At 35.2% G+C, this 17,734-nt stretch overlaps 1 protein-coding gene across 1 annotated transcript in view; it reads right to left on the bottom strand.

The window, feature by feature from the left end:
* Nucleotides 1-10,671: 10,671 nt before the first annotated feature.
* Nucleotides 10,672-17,734, bottom strand: part of LOC138704538 (methyl farnesoate epoxidase-like) — a 39,123-nt gene continuing 32,060 nt past the window's right edge. Inside the window, exon 9 of the mRNA XM_069832534.1 lies at nucleotides 10,672-15,222. Coding sequence (XP_069688635.1) covers nucleotides 15,038-15,222 — 185 coding nt within the window. The 3' untranslated portion in view covers nucleotides 10,672-15,037. The remainder of the gene's footprint in view (nucleotides 15,223-17,734) is intronic.

Raw genomic sequence — 17,734 nt, 5'->3', positions numbered from 1 at the left:
CTTCGGCGACGCCAATATTAAAAACACAAATGATGAAATTAATCTCATAAATACCTTCCCCTGAGTATGGAATAGTGGAGATTAGATGTGATCATAGAAGAGCTGTGTGTCCATCCAACCCGCCTAAATAAATACCTTGCTTATATACCGAATTTGTAGTGCATGAAGAAGACCGCCATATTTCCTTAATATGACATAATATAAGAAAGGCAATGATGAGGTTTTCAGCATTACCAACTGTGGAGAAATATGAGGACTATGATTTTAGTGCAATGTATGGTCGGAAAAATTATGGGCGAATAATAATGTACACCTAATCTAATCTAATCTAATCTAATCTAATCTAACCTAACCTGTCACCAATATCGAATCTAAGTTACTAATCTCTAACGAGGTCCTACGTTTAGTTCTGTCCATCTATTTTGAGGTCTCACAATGAATTTATTCTCCTCGGTTGATAATTGAAAATTATTACCTTTGGAAACCTGCTGTTACTCATTCTGTTGACGTGATATTTACAGTTTTGATGATATCGCTAAATGTATTCCATCACTGGTCCAGCCTTGAGTTCCTCCATGATATCCTCCTTCGGCTTGTGGTCGAATTTAGTGTATCCCGCAGTCCTCCTCATGAATCTCACCTCACATGCTGTGATTCTGCTAATACCTTGGGCCCTTAAGGTCCATGCCTCACTTCCATAAGAGGGAGCTGGTCTTGCGAGAATATTATACAGGCATAAACGTATACATTTATGAACAATTGCAGGCTTGAAAACACTATCGATTATGCTCATAGTTTTAGTGCATTATTCTAGCAGTGCCGTAAGGTTGTTATAGGAACTACATTAAAAGTACGTGGAAGCGTCCGAAAACCCATGATATTATATCTAGCAGTATGGAAATTATTTTTATTTTTAAGTATGACTTTCGTATTTTTGTCATTGTTTTATTATGTATTTTACTACTAGTAGTGTGGAAGAGAAGGCCTTATGGCCTTAACTCTACCAGAATAAATAAATAAATAAATAAATGAATAAATAAATAAATAAATAAATAAATAAATAAATGTTGTTATAGAAACTACATTATAAGTACGTGGAAGCGTCTGAAAAGCCATGATGTTATATCATGTTGATTTTCTGGGAGATATCCCTTTCAGATTGAAAATATAGGTTGTACCTCAAGTAATTGAATTCATTAACTCTTTCCAGAATTTTATTTTCTAAACACATTTTACGTTGATTCTTATTTTAGCAGGTGAAATTTCCATGATATATTGACCAGAAATTATATGGAGACTATGAAGCAATCTTTGTAAATCATCTTCTGAAGAGACTAGTAGCGCCAGATCATCAGCGAAAAGTATCTTTAGAATCAGAAACAAAATAAAAATTAACATTGTGTAAAACAACAATAATTGGCAATTACATTATTCGTAATTTTCAATGTAAAATAATTTATCCATACATATAAGAATAATAAACAATATTCTACGTAATATCGAGCTAGCTAGCCTTATTAGAAATAATAATAGGCCTAGGCCTAATTTGCATTTCCAGTTTATAAAAAATATGCTTTCTATGTTCAGAAAAATAATATTTGTACTTTGAAAATGTTCGTTCTACGTTACAAGACGTAATTAGAGCAAATCTGAAATATGATACAGTATATAACCAAGTTAACAACAGCTTTGTGAATATAGGCTAATGGTGCATTTTGATATGGCACATCACATTAAACCCATAATTCGTTTCAAGAACACTTTTCATTTTTTGCTTTAATGTCTATTGGGACTTCTGGGGATTGGTGTATATATATATATATATATATACACACACACACACACACACAATAATTATTCTTCCACATATAACGATGTCAGTCATTTCCATATTTCTGGACTGCAGGAATTGTTTGAAGGGATATTGAAACATACCAACAACATACATATGTCGATAAAGCACAAAATTATGTCTATTGTGAGTCAAATTCTGAAGTAGAATGTTTCTCTTGATTGTTCTATCTATCCCTCACGCAAAGAAAAGTATTCCATATAAATATTTCGTAGTACAGTGTCCGTGAAATAATATTCCTTCTTTACATTATGTATACACATTGCATAATTTCAAGCAATATATTTGCTAATAGATTTGTATGATTACCAGTAAATCTTGAAATATTTCATTCAACTTCGTGTATTGTAAGATTTAAATTCTACCATGTTAAAAACCGCTCACTAAACTGCACAACTCCACTGAAAACATTAGCACGTAATGAAACTGCTTCTCTACTGTACATATTGCTGTAAGTAATTACGAAAGTCATCCATCCACACTCGAGGATATATTGTGAGTTGTTTATTTGAACTGACTGTAGTATACACAGAATATAGACCCCTAACTAATACAATAGAGCCGAGATTATCTATATGCGTGGCAGCACACAACCTGAAATCTATGTTTTGGTACGAACTTCCTATCTCTACTTATAACCTGTGCAGTATTCTAACCCATGAACATTCCTGCCATGTAACATCGGAGCTGTTGGTTAGGGCTACATCTCGTTTCATGTTTATTAAAAAAAATAAAACATCCGATTATGGACAATTTTCTTCATACTGAGCTGAGATTACAGTAATGGCTGGCTCGGTCAAGGTTGAACGCTCTCAAGAAACCTCTACCTGTTCCTGTAGTACTGATCGTGTCAGATATCTGACTAGGAAGCAGCAGCTCACATAGAGCCTAAATTCAACATTCATCGTCAATTGATGTTTATAAGTTATAAATTATAACAGTAGCAATTCATCTAAAATTCTATACTTTATTTGTCACGCTATTATTATTATTATTATTATTATTATTATTATTATTATTATTATTATTATATATACAATTATATTTTCTCTATATACAACGCTTAAACAAGGGGTTTCGTGTATATAACTACTGCAAAGCAATTCCCATTGTATAGTTACAGCCTGTTTATACGTCCATAGCTTATTCACGGTTTATTAGTAACGTTTTCTGTCTCAACTCTGCATAAGTCTCGTATAAAAACTATACACGGTTTATTAGTAAGACTGTTCAGATAAACCGAAAAGCATTAAGTCAGACCCGTGAACATTATAATAGTGACAGACTACAGTCACTAATAGCGATTTTCGACCTAATCGCGATCGTGGTTGTAGTGTGTCAACGTCCCGATCGTGATCCTATTATTTAGGAAGTTGCTGCTGTGGAATTTTGTTACCCCTTCCATTGTATTATGTGGAGGAAAAAAAAAGAAAGAAGTGATTGGCTTGAAAATGACATTTGGCTACTATTAGACGTATTGAAGAAATTTAATGCAGATGTGAGAAAAGTAAAAGGGAATATATTACAAATGGCAAACGAATTCTTCATATATGAAGGGCAACAGAAGTCTGCTGGAAGATGTTTCATTTGAATAAATCTTGGATTACGAAGTGTAACTGATTTCTTTGGCGGATTTTTAATTTCAGTCTCTATTACGACGATATCGTTGAGGTTAGCGTTCATTTTAAAATAGGTTTTATTACAAAATAAAAATAATATAAATCGTAGGCCTAATGATATAGGCCTAAATTATTCTAGGTTATAAAATCTCTTTCCAAAATAATATAAATAGTAATGGTATAAATTGTATGTATAAATGTTAACAAATAAATTCCCGTATCAAGCTGCAAGAAACAATAAGAAAAAATAAAAGTAATGAACAAACATTGAAGAAAGTATGAACTTCAGATGTTGTCCAAAGGGAAGTAAACGTATAAGCACAGTCTAGTATATACAGTCACAAAGTTTGAGTTGTGAGGGTGCTAGGAACAATAGACTGTGCCGGTACTATTTCGCATTCTCTGTAATGAGGCGATATTAGCGATCCTAGTGGTTAGCAACTATCTATGGATGCATATTTACTACGTACTGAGCTTCGTGACTGTATATATTAGACTGTGATATAAGCACACAACATTAATTAACCAATCATCACAAATATAAAAATACATCAGGACTGTCGCTGGGCAGTAACCTGAACACACGTTTCAGCGTCACATTGTTGACAAGTAACTCCATCTGTTAGCACAACTATAAAGCATCTAATCGATGCTATAGAGTTACCAACAACGGGGGGGGGGAACTTGTCTAATTGGAAGCTTTTAGCTCAAAATCGTGAGTAATTAGAACTTTTCCCGCAGTCCCTTAATATTTCTATACAACTCAATGTTAAAAAACGTCTAGAATTCGATTTTTTTTTGGAATTCAACGAAATTGAGTTCCAAATTACGAAAATGAGTCCCGCAATAGAACGCGAATCATAGTGCTTTGGATCAGAAAGAATTCAAAAGAAATGCATGTCTCCAGTATCATGCGTGCCTATCCAAGAATTGAAGGTGCTGTGTTGAGGTGCCGACCACACCACCTCATTCTAGTGCCGAGGTCACGGAAAGTATAGGGCTCTACCTCCATGCCCCTCAAGTGCCTTCATGGCATGTGAAGGGGAAATAATTTTCCAATCGCTTAATAAACTAGAAGATGCTAAAAAACGAACAAAAGTATCAACTTTCTAAAAACAATAAACTTTAAATATCCTATATTTTGACAATGTTGTAACAAATATTTGAAATGAATAGTAGACATATTATTCTTACTATATTGTATTGAATGCTATACAATAGGAAGCGGGTACGATTCCGATGGCAACTTCATAAATTTAGTTCGCTGGTTTGGACCGTTTCTCTCGGAAACGCTAGTACATTTAAATCAAAATGCCTCTGGCGTAGAAAGTAAGAAAACAATTCAAAGATATCTTGGATAATTGTATTGTTTTAATTGTCCCCGAATTAACCAAGTACGAATGTGTAGGTATATACATAATGTATTTGAAGGTTAAAAAAAAACAACCATAGTACAAAAATAAAAATTTTCAGGAGAAACAAAAACTATCTGGAATGGGAAACTTGACACTTCAAGTATGAAATTCATCATGCCATTTCCAAGCTTTGGAAAACTGAAGTACATTTATAACTTAAATTGCCTCATATAAATACGTGTGTAAATGCAGGTAACTGTGGACAATTGTTGTTTTAAGAAAAATACTCTGTTGTGGCTGAAGTGTGCCTCTCCTTTAATCTTCATTTTCTTTATCATATCCTGTTTCTTCTCCTTTCGTTGCTTACGTTTCTTCCATGGGGTTGCTTCTGCAACTAAAGATGACTCCATCACTAATACAACAATTCATGTGCTGAAATACTTTTCACTGAGTTGAATTTTGCCGCGTACGTAAGAAGCAGTACTGCTATACTGCCAATCTAATAGGGATAAATGTTTCAGTCTACACCTGTGGAGTAATGGTTAGTGCGTCTGACCGCGAAACCAAGTGGACCGGGTTCGAATCCCGGTTGGGACAAGTTACATGAGTGAGGATTTTTCCGGAGTTTTCTCACAACCCAATATGAGCAAATGCTGGGTAACTATCGGTGCTGAACCCCGGACTCATTTCACCCACGTATCACCTTCATTTCATTCAGATGCTAAATAACCTGAGATGTTGATACAGCGTAGTAAAATAACCCACTAAAATAAAAAAAATAAATGTTTCAAGATGGTATGAATGGGATATTTGTAAATGCTACCATCATCCTGGCCAGACAATGACTTTTCAGAAAAAAAAAGTCTTTGGACAATGGTTGTTTCATGAAAACTACTGAAATTTTCCACTCTTATAATATAGGCCTGTGATGTTTTTTTCCCCCTAACAACTAATTCAGTAGATGGCTGCTGCAATACGCTCATCATATGCTTAATTTTTTTAATTGACATTTTTTGGACTATGGTTCTTTTTTTTAACCTTCATTTGATCTAGCTATTGATTGTAGACGATTAATTGTAAGCTAAAATATTACGTGAAATGTAAGAGTGGCGTACAGTTTTTCCAAACTTGAGTCGAAGGTAAACCTAACCATAACTAACATTACTAAGAAGAGCGATGCGATGTGAAATTTATTAGTTTTTAATAAACCAATTATCGGATTCTTGAATAAGCAGCGTCACGGTCTGCTGCTTGCTTCTTGGAAAACAGAAATAATGTATTTTCTATAGCGAGAAATGCAGGTGAATTATATTGCAGTCACTTCCCAGATAAAACGAATGTTACCTTTCTGATGAACTATTAGTGAGTAGGATGTATGAGCGTAAACAGTCATGTGTAACTGTTGTATAAAATTGATTTATGTCAAAATTAAGGAAAATTATTATTGTAAATATAGTCATCATTGCTTTATTTGCTCTTGGCCGTTTTGACCTCTTCCTTTTATAGCGCCGAGTTTCTGATCGCCCATATTGAACAGGGATACCTCTAACATTTTAATGAAAAATCCCTAACCTATGTAATTACAAGGACGGGAATAACAGTAATAAGATTTCACCTGCGTTTTTCTTCTAAGAATTTCCATCGAGATCGTTTCAAACAGACATATAGCTGCTAGGATTGCCAATATACTGGGTGTTCATTTCAAAGTGTGTCATGACGTCACTGTTGTGAATCAGCGATTTGAAGCGAGTTTCAGCTTTTATGTCAGAGAAGTTGCCTATTAACCAAGGCGTTCAATCTGAACTTGAGAACGTGTACGGTATAACTTGAATGTCGTAGTAACAGATGGCGGTGTGTACTGTCTATGTGCTACCATAACCTCTTTCGAACTGTGTTTTGCGCGGGAAAGTCGTACGCAGGGTATTTGTCATCATCGGTTGCGTACGGCAACGTTCCACAATACAAATCAAATGCTCCGTGTCCATGTTGACCGTCCAAGTTAATGTCAACAAATACGCAAGAAATCGTCTTAACCCTCTCCACATATCCTGACAATAAGAAAAAAACTCACCTCAGTAGGCCTACATTTTTCCAAACAGTTCACATTCCTGCCACTACCGGCGTTACCGTACATATCAGTAAATACTCTTCAGAATGAACGCCGTACTTGCTATGCAACTTTTCTGACACATAGGTAATACACCTCTGCGGAAGTGTAGGAAGATTGAAGTCTCTAGGCTCATCGACTAGCCATATGACGGCATACAGCGAGCCATGACACACTTTGAACTGAACACCCAGTATTTGCCTACCACGTGCAACTTTAAGACAAAAGCCAAATTTACTTCATTGTTTTTTTAATTGGCTATTTTACGACGCTTCATCCACAGCTATGTTTATCTAGCGTCTGAGTGAGATGAAGGTGATGATGCCAGCGAAATGAGTCCGAAGTCCGCGCCGAAAGTATCCAGCATTTGCTCTTAATGGGTTGAGGGGAAACCCCGGAAAAATCTCAACCAGGTAACTTGTCTCAATCAGGATTTGAACCCGAGCCCGCTCGTTTCATGGTCAGATACGCTAGCCGTTACTCTAAAGCGGTGGATACTTCATTTTTTCCGTTGCAATGAAAACAACCTGTAACTAAAAGGCAATATATTCTCTTCACACTGATATTGTAATATCGACACTAAAAGATACGAATACTCAACATCAAGTTATAGTTCCTTTACTCATTCGTTTGGAGGTTGAATTAATTCTAAACCCTTCCTAATAAAATGAGATTCTAATTTTCTGCCTGGTATTAAACCGATATCACTTTTATTATATTTATTTTGTAAGCATTAAAATTTAATCAACTAACTTAAGCAAATCACTTTCATTACAAACTCAAAACAACTGAAATATAACTACCCTACCTAACAAACAATTTCATCACAAAATTAAGAGGGCAGGTACAGCTTTCGCTAGAATAATTTTCCTATAATTCAAGATTTTTTTTTCTCAGAATCTCTAGATCCTTTGGAAATAAAAATTAACATGCTTAATATACACTATCTTCAAATCACTAAGCAATTTTAATGTTTTTTTTTCAATTTCAATATTTTTAAATTTAGTTCCTATTTTATTTTATTTTCTACATTCCTCTTATATTAATAATACTATTGGCTTGTACAGCAAATGCTGCAAACCAAGTTCATTAGACGTTGAAATAAAAATTTTTCAGATTTATTTTTAATGAAGAAAACTAGACATTTTGAAAGTTATTTGCTTCCATAATAATGAAAAATATTCTCTCTGAACGTTTTTTTATACCAAATACTTTTTATAGAACTTATCCACCTTCAGGTTTTGAGTTTCAACGCGAAAACGCAAGTAACAATGTCAGGACGATCAGTGGGTTTTTCATGTGGGAGTAAAGCAGTAGCTATTTCAGATCTTAATGGATTGTAGGTGAAAGTTAAAAAAAAGTCAGGTTTGCTATGCTTTCGAACAAAAGACATAGCATCTTGGTATAGCTGCTGCATGTAGAGCTTGAAATGTAGAGGGTAAAATCATTTTATCCTGCTAAGAGATCTTGCTGAAATGAAAGGGAGACTACAAAATTTGGTGAATGTTACTTATGTCCCGACCACTATAGGAGACATAGGCCAGTTTTACACTAGTCCTAAACATATTTAGTATAACTTGTTGCTTGTGAGCCGTCTCAAACCCCGACCTCTACCCGTAAGAGCGCCAGTCCTTATATACTCGTCAGTCAAGGCCTACTGACATAAATAAAAGCATTTAACAATAGATATTTCAGTCATAACCACCTTATAAAATATCCTAAAAATTGAATAATAGATCGATCTTGCTATGTGCAAGATAATTATATTATAATAACTAATTTTTCTTTGCATTTTTTAAGTCCTCATATTAAACAGAGAAGTGGAATAACTTCACAAGGCACAGATAAATAAATATATAACGTTTAATAAATTAAATTTACACAATTCTACTCAGTAAAAAATTCGCATACAAAAAAAATCTCTGGTTCCAAAGCAAAAAATGAATGTTAATTTTTGGACACAATGAAAAATTTTGTAGACCTCTTATTTTATCAGTAAGTAATAGTATCTTTTGGTCTTTCCTTAGGAACTGTAATTTTTGCGTTCTCTCGAGCCAATACTGAAGAGAATGACGCATATAAATATCTACACCGCACCATCATTAATATATGAAAAAGACTCAACCCCACGCCCCCACTCAGTAAATTATAGTAATGAAGATCTAATTTAAGATATTCTCTACATCTACTTGTTTAACCTAAAAAACGTTTCACTTTCATATCATCAATATATCATTAATTTGTATAATTAATGAAAAACAGTCATATCATGGCATTAACTATAATATTTCATTTCTAATGGTAATAATGTCATCAAACCATTTAAAGTTTTGTACTCAGAAAATTACATACCGCAAAATCAGACCTGTAAATTATTTTTCGTAAGTCTTGAAATTTTTAATAACCAATTGAATTTGAACTCTAAATATGTCAGCAGTCTTGCAGGTCATGGCCTTCGTGTAATAGCCTATTATTTATTGTAGTGTGTGTTTTGTTTTATTCTGAAATGCAATTAGTTCTCAAAACTGACGAAAGATGGATTTTGGAAAACAGGAAAATTATGTAGGAAAACTAACGCTTCACTTTACTATTTTTCTGAAAATCCATGGATGCCAAGCTTTAAAATGATAGGTCATTCATTAAAATCCGTTCAGCCGTTTTCCCGTAATTTCCATTACCAGTTCAAATTATACACCCTATATAGATATTATATTATACGTATAATTTCATTGTAGGTGTAATTTTAATTTTAGTTCCTATTTTATTTTATATATTCCTTTTATATTAATAATATATTATCTGAACTGCGCCCGAACACGAGCGCTGCTCACTCGGTCCTCAAATTTAGTTAATATTATTATATTGTATTGTATTGTACCGAGCGGGCTAGCGACGTGGTAGAGGGCTGACCTTGCATTCGGGAGATCCGGGGTTCGATCCCAGGGGCCGGCAATCCTGAGGTTTTTCATGGTTTCCTCAGTTATTTCCAGGCAAATGCCGGGATTGTACGTCTCGAAACCTCTTGAAAGTCCGGCCATGAACGGCGATCCTTCCCTTAATCCTTTCATATGTGTGAGTGAATGCTGTGTAATGTCTTAAATGTTTGTGTTGTATCGGAGGTGCCCCTGGCATTGAACTGATCCCTCATCCGGGGAGGCCCTCCATGTCCTTGTGTGGTCATGTGTGATCCTTGTGTGGTCATGTAGGCCTATGTGATCCATAGATTAATTCCTCTCCCGACAGGTCGCGGCCTGTAAGACCCGGGTGGCGTGGGTCGTATAATAAGAACCTAAAAGGGAGAGGTTAAACTAAGGGAAAGAAGAAGAAGAAATATTGTATTGTAAAATAGAATGTTTATTTCTTTTATAAAGCTTTTTTTTTAATTATGAGCTTTGTGTAATATTTTATTCAATCGTCTACATGATAAATTACTGGTACATTTGAATTTTTATGTAATTCTTGTTTTCAGTTATTCGTAATTAACAAAGTCTATCTCTAACATTTCACTTCAATTTATTTTCATTTCTCAACTTTTAAACTATTTTTTTAAATAAAGGATTTGATCAATATTATTTTTAGAAAAATAAACTCTACATTCTACATTAAAGGTTTTAAAGTCTTTCACCTGTGAAAACTACACATGCATGGAAGATTTTATGAAAGTATTCGGCTGAACAAAATACTTCACAAATTTTTAATAATTAAACAAATAATTAGACCTATTAGTTTTCTTAAAAAAAAAAAAAACATTAATATTGCTTTGTGAGGTACAGACGGTGTATATCAAGCGCTCTAATTTTATCTGCAATGAACTTACAGATTCGGAGAAAAAATATGTAAAATGCCAAAACAAAACGCAATCAATATAGTCTTATCATAAACCCCACATACACTACATACTCAATTCAAAGAAAATCAAGCAACACGGTTTCGTTACAGAAACTCAAAGCGGTTAGAATACACGCAAGTAATAGAAATCTAAAGTTAAATCATTAAAATTGCAAACACAAAACTCAAGCGTTAGTTTCATCACGAAATTGAAGCAACATAAATATACCATATAGGGGAGAGTCGGGTAGTATCGGACATCGGATAATATCGGACAGTGAGTTTCTTTCATCTACCACACGATGATATTACCTGATTGACATGGTTACGTTTCAGTAATGTCGCATAGAGAAACGTAACCATGTCATTCAGGTACTACCATATGGTGGTAAATGAAAAAAACGCACTGTCCGATACTACCCGACTCTCCCCTACTCGTACTTAAGTTTGAATATCTTCACAGAATTAAAGCATTACAATTTCATCGCAGAATTAAGCAAAACAATTTTAGCAAGCCAACTGAAACAAGTGAAATACACTACATGGCCTACTTAAGTAATGAAAACTCATCACAAATTAAAAACATAAAAAAAATTCATCACAAGACCAAGTAAAACATGTCCCATCACGAACCTGAAATAATACACACTCAGACAAATTGAAATACACCACAAACTCAATTAATTTTTTTATATTAAAAAGTAGTAAAAACAAGTGAACAAAATATGAATGAAATGAAACATTTCATAAATTAGATCTGGATAATAAAGGATTGCAAGGTACAAAACAAAGTTGTCACTAAAAATTTAAACAGCTGTATTACATGTTTTTCAAGTCTTTCTCTGCATTCATACATAGATAAAAATTTTTCCCTTTCAGTCTTCTTCCATATGTTTTGTTATAAATTTTGTACCAGGGACGTTTTAAGATTTCCATGAATTATTACAAGTTCATTTCACTCTTGTAGTCCATAAGTAGAAATACTGTGTTACTGGTGGGTCAGATTACTGCATTATGTTACTGTAATGTTAGAAATTGAAAATCACGAGGATAAGTAGGCTACATTAGGCTGTATGGACGTGAGGGGCGTAGAAGTTTTTGCCAAATTTAGTGTACTTTATTACATTCCGTATATGATGAATGATGGTATCTCTCTGTGCACATATGGAGCATAGGTTAGTTCGTGATCTCTTTATTTTGTGGTCGGAAATTCGTCGGATTTGAACCGTAATGTTTTTATTATAGACTTGTCTAATGGGGCTGTTATTGGCGTTTCGAGATATTGCTATATTTCCGTCATTCACCCATATGAAGCCACTTGTGTAAACCAATTTACCGACAGAGTCGTTGCCCAGGGTGCGCCTTAGAAGGCTGGTCTACGCTACACCCGCGATGTGATATAGTGATGGAGATTTGTTGAGATGCCACAGTGGGACAAGAGCCCCGGAGAAAACCCTTGTGTCATCTTTGTCCAACACAGGTTATAAATCGGGGGTAGACCAGGAATCGAATCCAGGCCACAGGATTATAAGTCTTATAAGTCCAGTGTTCTAGTCATTAGACTCTGTGGCGATATCTGCTGATACGAGTATATTAGTCTTGTTGATATTAAATTCTCAGAATTTTCTAGCTGAAGATTGTCAGCACCTTTGTGATTTACGTAGACAAAATCTGTAGCTTATTGGGAATAAGGAGGAAGATGTTTAGGTAATGTTGTTTTATATATCGAGATACGCGTACAAATAAAGAGGAACACTTAGTTGGAATATGTGTAAAATCCAATCCTCCTTCATCTCTTCTCTTAAATGCTGTGGAGAGGGGTACCTAAATCTGGCACCTTTCCATAGATATCGGCTTGTATTTGTTGGGAGTAATTCGTTGGAATTGAAATAACTTGGCCCACTGACCATATGAAAGAAAGGATGTAAGTTTTAAGTATTAGGATTAGTTATGTTGTTTAAATAATTTTCTCGCGGATAAGTTGCCCATAGTTGTCTCTTAATTTCTGTTAAGGCTGATTCACAATAAACCGGGAACGGAAACGACAACAAGAACGAGAACGGAAATATTGTTAAAATAAATGTATTCAAATGTGAGCTTCACAATTAATTATTGCGAATGCTCACATTTAAATACATTTATTTTAACATTATTTCCGTTCTCGTTCTCGTTGCCGTTTCCATTTCAGATTTATTGTGAACCAGCCTTTACTATGGGGTTCCAATTCAGATCCCGGATTTTATTCCAGTTGGATGTATATGTCACAACTATAATCTTTATCTCGTCTGCTCTGGAAAGCACAAGGGCAGTGGAGAGGATTAACCCATCTGCCCACAGGTAGAACATGTGATTTATAAGCATTGATATTGAGATTAAACACTTTCGAAGTTCTGTAGTATTTGCTTCATTTGAGGTATTTCTGAGTCATTGTATAATAATACATTTAGGTCTACATCATCAGAGTAGGATACTGTTGTTAAACGAGTACTTTGCAATGTTAAACCCATTAGATTTTGATGGAGATATTCCAGCAAAGGACTGAGTAGAGTAGCCAGTGCCAGCGCGTTCGCCTTTCTGGCAACCCGAGTTTGTCAGGTCTGGGTGGAATTTGTGTTGGAAAAAAAACATGTTGTAGAGATTTTTTTGGAAGTACTTCTGTTTCCCTCCTTCATTCTACCTACTCTCTACTTTCCCCTCATTTCATCTATCTTTAAATTGACAGTATATCCTATAGGATACAACAGGTTAATAGGCTATATGCTATAATTTTAAGAGAACAATAGAAAAAAAATGATAGGAAAATTAAAATTTCACAATACTATAATATTGTACAACATATAAAATATGGACATTGCGATAGTTGTTTTCTTTACGGTCCGACAAGGTTTAACAAACTAGTGTGAGAAATGAAGCTTTTCCAAGTTAAGGGTTAATAGTAAAAATTGGTTGGGTTGATGTCTGGGAGTAGTACGGGTTTCTGATGCTGATCTAGGTTCTGAGGGCTTGGGACTCCGGTCTCTGAGTTCGGATTCGTTAATTGGTGGAACCCTTACCTGCAGGATCCAGGAAGGATGGCCCGCGTATAGGGCGTACAATGGGCTTAAACGGCCTAAATGCAAATATCAATCCTGGATCAAGCCCTCGTAAAATTAACCAATCAATCAATCAATCAATCAATCAATCAAAGTATTGAATGTCGTTATGAAAAATAGATACAGGGCAACCTAGCCGAACTGAATGATGTATGAGGATCGACTTCGAATAGTGTCCATTAATTTGTAGAACGGATGTTATATTTATGTATTGAAGATTTACCTTATTGGCAAAGTCTATGTAAAACCCGTATCGATGAAGGATAACACAGCTTATAGGGAATTATAAGTATGGACATTTCACGTCGGTACCTTTAATTTAGCAGTAACTGATTTCAATGACCTTGAAACCAGCTCGAGCGTGAGATTCTGCCTTTTACCTAGAGTTGGCGCTGACATCACACCAGCTAGCAGTCGACAAAACCATACAATTAATATATCTAATGCACTCAAATAAAATAAATTGGACCGATGAAATAATAAATCCGTCATTAGCTGTAATGTCTAAATTTTTTAGTTCCTTTATATTGAGAGTTGAGACGTTGATCCCATCAACAATTAGGTAAGGATTCATACCACTGACAATGGAAAAACGAAACTCCTATGAGAAGTAAAACCATATACCTATATATGTATTGTATACAACTTATGTTAAACGAATTTGATACATAATTTTATAATGTATTATATTATTTTATAATATAATTTATTATATATAAAACATGAATATTATTATTACAGCTAGTTATGACTGAGAAATAAGGAAAAGCTGTTAACTTGAATTTATTGGAAGCCGTTACTGTATTATGCAACAGGCGATGATTGGATCCTGTGTCTTAGCTCTTACATTCAATTATTATCATCGAGAAACTCTAGCGTGTGCTAGATTACACTAACCTCTAGCGCTTGAAAGTGAAACTACACGCCGACGGAGCGCATGCGCACAGAAAAACTGAACAGGAAAATTCGCTCAGTGTCCATTTTATATAATCCCTATTCGCTGGGTATCACCTCAATCTTATGAACGTCAGAATTACGGAAATACTGAAGGGTAAATAAATATGTGCTACAAAATAGAAAATGCTCTTTGAAGGAATTATATTGGAGAATCCTAAGGGTGTAACGAGAGGTGCAAATCGAGCGTCCAAGAAAATGTATTTCGCTTTCTTTTGTGAAGGAGACGTTTACAAGGGGCGCTGTGTCATCTTCACTCTGAAAGGCCTGGCGCAGAGTACGAGGCCGCCATCAGGTTCAGCGCTAGGAGTGGGATCCCCGTCAGGTGTCTTCATACTGAAGTTCTGCATGAAGGATGTGAAAGTCAGGAAGATATTGTTCCTCGCCAAGGATTCCCCCACGCAGGAGCGTTTGCCTGTGAAACAGTGAAAAAAATGCAATTGAAAGTTACGAGCACATAGCAATTAAGGCTGGTTCACAATAAACCGGGAACGGAAACGACAACGAGAACGGAAACAATGTTAAAATAAATGTATTTAAATGTGAGCATTCACAATACTTAATACATTTATTTTAACAATATTTCCGTTCTCGTTCTCGTTGTCGTTTCCATTCCCGGTTTATTGTGAATCAGCCTTTAAGAACTCCGCAAATGGTAACCTGTTGCTTCTAGAAAATAATACTAGTAATTACAGTAATTTTGAATTTGTTCTGTATTTACAACGTGACTATGAAAATATCAACTGAAAATTTATTTCAGAGTTGCATTCAATTATTTTCGCTTCTTTGGATTGTTAATGTGTGTCTCAAATCATACATAGTACTGACCGGAGGTGACCTTCGTATTTGAAAGAAGACCGAATTTTTTAATGATGCTTCTCTTTGTACTTTCAATTAGTTTATTCGTTTTCTTTTATTGTTTCATTTATTCATTCATTTGTTCACTCGTTCATTATTCATTGTCCATTCATTCATGGTTAATTTATTCGTTTGTTCGTTCATTTGTTCACTCGTTCATTTGTTTACTAATTCATTCGTTCATTAGTTAATTCATTTATTCATTCATTTTTAATTGTTTGCCTTCTCCTTTAATTAGGCTACGATATTCTCGACAGATTTTTTGCAGTGTTATACACAGATTAATGCACAAACACATTCTCTTCTTCTTCGACTCCACAGACTGAATTATTATCTTCACTTAAGACCAAAACCTGAACTTTTTCTACACTTAACATTAGACAGTAGACTGCCACAAAAGCGTATCTGAGTGTACTTATATACATAAATGCAAACATACATACATACATGAACATAGCGTATATAAAATGTTAGTAAGTGGAAATATTTTAACACGTGAAAGATAAAAATCAACGTGCTTTGAGAATAGCTCTGCAATTTCTTTCTTTTACTCGAGTAAGTGCCAGTCTATCGAAATAGCATGTTTATTGTTTTTTTAGTAGATTATTTTACGACGCCTTATCAACATCTTAGGTTATTTAGCGTCTGAATGAGATGATGGTAATAATGCCAGTGAAATAAGTCCGGGGTCCAGCACCTATAGTTACCCAGCATTTGCTCATATTGAGTTGAGGGAAAATCTCGGAAAAACTTATCCCGATCGGGAATCGAACCCGGGCCACCTGGTTTCGCGGCCAGACGCGCTAATTGTTACTCCACAGGTGTGGACAGCGTGTTTATCTAACGAACGTACTATAATAAGCAAACGCTTGCAGATTAATCTGTCAACAGAAAGATGCAATGTCTCTTACTTTCCGAAGATCCCCAATGAATTAGTCTCAGTTTATTTTCTCGGAAGATCAACATACAATAATATTTGAAGTTGTAAAAAAATAGCATATGTTTACAATGCATTAAAGTACTGCAGGCTATATACTAAAATGTATGAGATTTTTTGTTCTTCTGATTGACCTCAATTACTGAAGTAAATATTGGCACTTGTTCTCTAAAGCTCTATAGACCTATGTAATACACAAATAATACATACACAATATGTACAGTCTTAGAAAAAAGTTCTGTCGCACAGATACTTTTATAAGTCCCAGAAAGGAGGAAGTGCACATGACGAGATATACAACGAAACAAAACTAATGTTATTATCTCAACTAGTCCTTCTCTTATGAACCAGGTCGCTCGTCCTCTGGTCATGCGCACTGCCACCTTTCTGGGACTTCATGTATCTGTGCGACAAAACGTTTTTCTAATACCGTACTGTTCGTATATGCAGTAAATATTATATTTAACTTAAAAGTACAGAGATGCTTATTGGACAGTAGATGGAGACTCCTTATGCATTGCAGACTAAAGGAGCTTTTTTTGTGCACCCGTGATGAAATGAGTTGCATGCCGACTGTGCTGTAAGGCTAAGCCGGTTCCAATATCCGCCAAACTACGCATTCCTTCCCATCGTTCTAATCCGTATACCAAACCTGTGGTGGTGATTTCCAATTCCTCCTAGATCTATAGACTACATGTACGAGTCGTCATAAGCCCTTCAGGTAATCTGGAATCTGGGATGCTCTGGTGCATATTGCACAGATCTATGAGCAGTCTAGAACTCACCACCACTGCCATGTCTGGACAAACTGTGAGGAACATCTATTGCGGCGTACGGCGCGACGGTGCCATATTTTTCGAAAAATAGACGATAACGGAAGGGGAATGTTTGTAGAATGACAAGGAAAAACGGGAGAGCCCCAAGGAAAATCCTCACGGTTTTGGCTTTACAACTCCGCCATCGCCAAGGTTTGAACTCGGGTCTGTGATCGTCGCAAGCCAAGACGGTTTTAAATTTAATTTAATGTAACACATATAAATGACACTCGGGAGGAAATTAAACAAAGAATAAATATGGGAAATGCCTGTTATTATTCGGTTTAGAAGCTTTTGTCATCCAGTCTCTCTAAAAA

This window comes from Periplaneta americana, chromosome 8 (genome assembly GCF_040183065.1).
Source record: "Periplaneta americana isolate PAMFEO1 chromosome 8, P.americana_PAMFEO1_priV1, whole genome shotgun sequence".
In the NCBI taxonomy this organism is placed as follows: domain Eukaryota; kingdom Metazoa; phylum Arthropoda; class Insecta; order Blattodea; family Blattidae; genus Periplaneta; species Periplaneta americana.
Note: the sequence above shows the minus strand (reverse complement) of the source record. Positions and strands in the feature narration are given on the sequence as shown.